Here is a 5000-nt window from a genome sequence, read left to right on the forward strand (position 1 = left end):
TATGATTTTGTGTAAATTATTATTAATAGGTGAAATGTGAGTATTTTATGAATTTTGTAAAATACAAATATTCTCATTAATCTTCAATATGGCAATTGTTATATGTTTGCTGGCTATTATTTTCTTTCACTGTTACTGTTTTTACTATTTTCCATTCTAAATTAATTAATAAGGGAATAAAATATTAAAGTAGGTTTTATATAATCTACGTTTTAAAATAGCTAACCGTAACAAATATAAAGTTAAAATCTTAATATAACCACACTACCTGATAAAGAAACACCACTAAAATTCCATAACTGAAAAAGCCGCACCAAATGAAAAACATGTCAACCTCTTGACAAAATAAGAATGATGGTTCCATGATGGAAGTCTTTAGTAGCCATATTATGTAGTAGTTGATCTTACGGTAAAAGATGATTGGATTTAGAACTTAATTTGTGAATTTTGATAATGTAGAATGGTGTTGGGGCCTGTGTGGTTATCCAGTGCCCTAGTGCAACTATTCATGCAATACTACACCTGGTTCTCTAATTTTGAGTTTGTCGAGCAAGCTGCACATTCCAAATGTATGGCATACTGAATGCTGGGTATGACTTATTGAAATAAACGAATCTTAGCAATACTGTAAAGGCAAAAGGTATGTTGCTTTTTCAACATTTATCATGACCTCACAAATAATCTCTTTGTATTACATACGTGAAAAAATTCTAATACAATATAGCATTCCAATCATTTGAAAAAAAATCAAAACCTAAATTGATAATCTTACCTATGAAGAGAGCGGACATCCCGTTCTTCTTTAAGTATTTTGTTAGTTTTCAGTTCAATGAAAGCTCTAAGATCAACAGGTGGTTCTTCATACTTCTCAGGATCAACGCCATCAACCTCAGCACTATACACTAAGGAATGTTTTTCCAATCGACTGCGTAGAACACATGAATACTCAGAATTTTCATTAACACCTTCTGTGGTATCACTACCTTAAAAACAGAAAAATATCTTGTGATTACTGTATTCTTAAAGCAGTTTCATAACACAAATAGTTTTTGCAAAGAGAAATTTTTCCTCAAAACTGGAAAAGATACAAAATGTCCACAAATGTTATCTTATACCGCTATTATCAGCATCTAGAGTTTAAAAGACTCTATGTTCAGTACTAGATACAATATATTACTGTATATTATAATTAAATTAGTATCAGGAAAATATAAAAAATAAGGTTTTTAAAAGCTCCGTTTGCTCCTTAACAACACAATTTATTTTTATATAACCTTTCTAAAATTCCAGGGCAAACTTTTCAATGTACCAAAGAAGGAGTTAACTGACCTCTCATAACAAGCACATCCGATACAATGCGTTCATTCAATATGACGATCATAGCAGAAGTCCACCAGTTACAACACTAAAGAGGCCTGGGCCTGTACTTTAGATTTCAAGGACACATACAGGCCTGTCCCTATTGCTCCTCCCTTTCTGTCTTACCTAGGGTCATGTCCTTCAAATTCTTCAGGATATAGGATTTCTGATTTTTACAAAATCAAAACAACTTTCAGAGAACATATTCAAGAGATTATGTTGGAAATAATTTTATGCCTTCTCCAGTTTGCTTCAATCATCAACACACTTCTGAAAACCACCTTAAACAAACCTCAATTTGGTGTGGGCAACTCATAAAGAAGCTTCAGACTGATGTTCGCAGCTATCCATTTGCTTAATACGGATTCTTAGACTATAGACCTTAACAAAGGTTCTCCCCATGTCAATCCCGTTATTCCCTCCCACAATATCTACGATTCTTTCTACAGACAAATTCAAGTTGGGTTGGTGAAGTCATACAGAGGAGACTTATGTGTTCAGGAAATGGCACCCTCAAGTTGCAGCTTTTTACATGTTTTGGAACTAATGGTGATACTCCAGATATTGAAGAAGCTGTCTAAGAAAAAATCACAAATCAAAATCTTCATCCCCAACGAGACAACAGTCTGTGATCATTCCAATTATGACTTTCCTTCAGGAGAAGGCTTTGTTCCGCACCTCAGTCCGCTTGTCAGGCTCACTTAATATTGTTGCAGATAACTTTTCCAGGAATACAGCCTTGGATACAGAGTGGATCTAAATAGTAGAACTTTCCATAATATCCTCATAATTATCCCAGATCTCTAAATGGACCTGTTTGCTACGATGGAGAACCACAAACATCACCTCTTCGTAGCTCCAAATGTGGATTACAAGGTAGTTGCAATAAATACTTTGAACCTAGACTGGAATGAATGGTCTTCGATATATGTTTCTTCCAGCGATAACTCCCTTATTACTTTCTGCTTCAGATGACTGTATTTTTAATAGCCTTAGCCTTGAGAGCAGGGGTCAATGAACTTGCAATATTCCACAGAGAACAGGGAATCATCACGTTCACACCTGGCTGTATCCTGATACTGATCTCAGTGCTTTTATTGCTGACCACAAATAAAAAGCACCCCCAGAGTGGGATCCTCTTTTTACATTTCAGCTTTACAGCCTAGTTGTAGTAGCCATCTTCTGGTGTCTAGCTTGCAATCCTATATGAAGATCCATGTCATCAAAAGGTAGTCTGTTTCCGAGCACCCAGCCTAATGAGTCCCTTTCTACATTGGCTATCCATGTCCTTATGATGTCCCTCAACACAAAAAGGCAGATCCACTCTCCATTCCTTAAACTCATTAAAGTGAGTAAAATTACTTCCTCATTGTCATTGGTTTTTTACAAATATACAATTTCAGGACATCCAGAGCTTTACTGATTGGTCTGAGTATAGGGTAAATAAATCTCAGCAGTTCAACATAGCCGAGTGGTGCTCAGCTCGATCATGGCACCTATGGGAGGGGGAGAGAATCGTGTAGAAGAGAGGTATCTTCACTTAGTAATGTCAGCAGAGACACCATGACAGTCATCCAGTTCCTTTGCTGGGGATTTCCTCAAATGTTAATTCTTTCCTTTCACATGTGTAAGCATGAATTGGGCATACACTTGGCTATAGGTAACTTGACCTCTGTGGTGCATAATTTTACATTTTTATGCTCTGGTACAAGTACTAAGGAACCGCACAGCAGCTAGCCCTATAAAAGGGTTTTTTTTGGGGGGAAAAGCGTATTTTAGGGAGGCGCTGTATTGTCCCCAAGACTGTCCCTCTTTCCTTACCTTATGAAGGTAAGTGGAACATAACTGAGACATACTTCTGGACTGTAAATATGGTTGCTGGGCAAAAATTAAATGCCCGGGTAAGAATTGACTTCAGCATTAATAATGGTTCTCAGTGGGTGACATTAGTTAACAGACATATTCAGCATTGTGGATACTGTGATTGCTACAATAGAGCCTGAACCCATGGGTCTCCCTTATACACAATGAGTTTGTTACTTGCACGTTGATACCCTGGCCCAAGGGCAGGGAAGACAATATTACAATATAACAATATCATGTTATATTGCATTCCTTGTTCTAGCCCTTACTGTAAAAGAAGTCCTTGGGGACCACACACAACCTCCCCAAAAATAAGTTTTTCCTTCGTCAAATTCCGTTTTTTGTTAAAGCATTTTTGTGATATTGATTTATTTAATCATGATTAAGTAGCATTGTTCAAGTTTACATGGTACATTTTGTATCTATTGTATGACCAATTTTGCTAAGGATCCCCATCACAGGTCTAATATTTGCAGGGATAAAGTTTGCACTAGTCTTATTTGACTCTTTGGCCAATACTGGTAACCTACCAAATGGAACTTGTACTATTTAAGCAAAAAGTGTCATATGAAGTTCAACAGTCCTATTGAGGAAATTAATATTTCTTCTGCTTCAGAGAAGTCATATGGTTCTCTCCTAGTCTATGTTTCTAAATCCCTTAGGTTATTAATGAACCCTTTATTTAAGAAAGTTGTCCTTCTGATCAAGGTTGCCTCCAATCTTCCTCCTCCAGCAATTTTTTTAAACGTAGACGGTGTCTGCATTTTGCAAATGATACTGATAAGCCCTCTGTAAAAAATTGACTATTGTAATCAATATGAAAATGATTTACTATTAAATATTCATGATTTTATGAATAGTAACCTGCATTACCTTTTGGAAGGTATTTGAGCAGCAACCAGGTGGACTTTTGGTCATATGAACGTGGTACCAGTTGTGAAGTACAGAGTCACGCAGAAAATGATTGGGCATACTAAGAATTGGACGTCTACCAAGGACCACCTGCTGCCTTATATGATCCATGCCAAACAAAATCTCTGTTGCATGAGGCCTGCCAGAAACATAAACCTAGAACTAAAAATAGGCTCGACCAAATATTCCTGGTATCACTTGAGTCAAAGCTTATATAATTCTACATATCTCAGGGAGTTAAAAATGGCCAATGCAAGACAAATTATCAGTTGCATTATGCCTGCCAGACTCTCCCAAATTCGAATCCACCCCTCATTCTGCTCTGGAAAAATTTATGTATATAAAACATAAAATATACTAATCAAAACTACTTTAGAATGAAAGATATCATCTTACAAAGTACACAGCGATCCTTGCCAGACATACTGAACTGGTTGGTGCATTAGGTCCACTAAAAACCAAAAAAATAGGCCTAAAATAAAGACACGACTTAACGTCCTTTGTACAACTTGAAATAAAATTTACATACTTCTACATATCCTAGAGAGTTAAGAAAGGCCAATGCCAGACAAGTTATCTACTGTATTATGTCTGCCAGGCATACCCAAGATTGACTCCCACCCTCTGCTCAAGAAAACAGATGTAGATAAAATATCAAAGATAGTGAACGAAACTACTTTAGAGTGAAAAATAGCATCTTACAAAGAGCAAAGGAACCCTTGCCAAACATACTGGTTGCAGCATTACATCTTCCAGAAGCAAACAAAGAGCCTAAAATATAGGCAAGACCAAACATTCTTTGTACCACTTGAAACAAAGTTTATATACCTCTACTCATCTCAGAGAGTTTAGAATGACCCCTGCCA

The 5000-nt window shown here is 36.5% G+C and overlaps 1 protein-coding gene across 1 annotated transcript in view; it reads right to left on the reverse strand.

Annotated features, from left to right (window-relative positions):
- Positions 1-5000, reverse strand: part of LOC137619478 (decapping and exoribonuclease protein-like) — a 153248-nt gene that overhangs the window by 7780 nt on the left and 140468 nt on the right. The window contains exon 6 of the mRNA XM_068349539.1: positions 773-983. Within this exon, the coding sequence (XP_068205640.1) occupies positions 773-983 (211 nt within the window). The remainder of the gene's footprint in view (positions 1-772; positions 984-5000) is intronic.

The sequence above is a fragment of the Palaemon carinicauda genome, chromosome 26 (assembly GCF_036898095.1).
Source record: "Palaemon carinicauda isolate YSFRI2023 chromosome 26, ASM3689809v2, whole genome shotgun sequence".
Taxonomy (NCBI): Eukaryota; Metazoa; Arthropoda; class Malacostraca; order Decapoda; family Palaemonidae; genus Palaemon; species Palaemon carinicauda.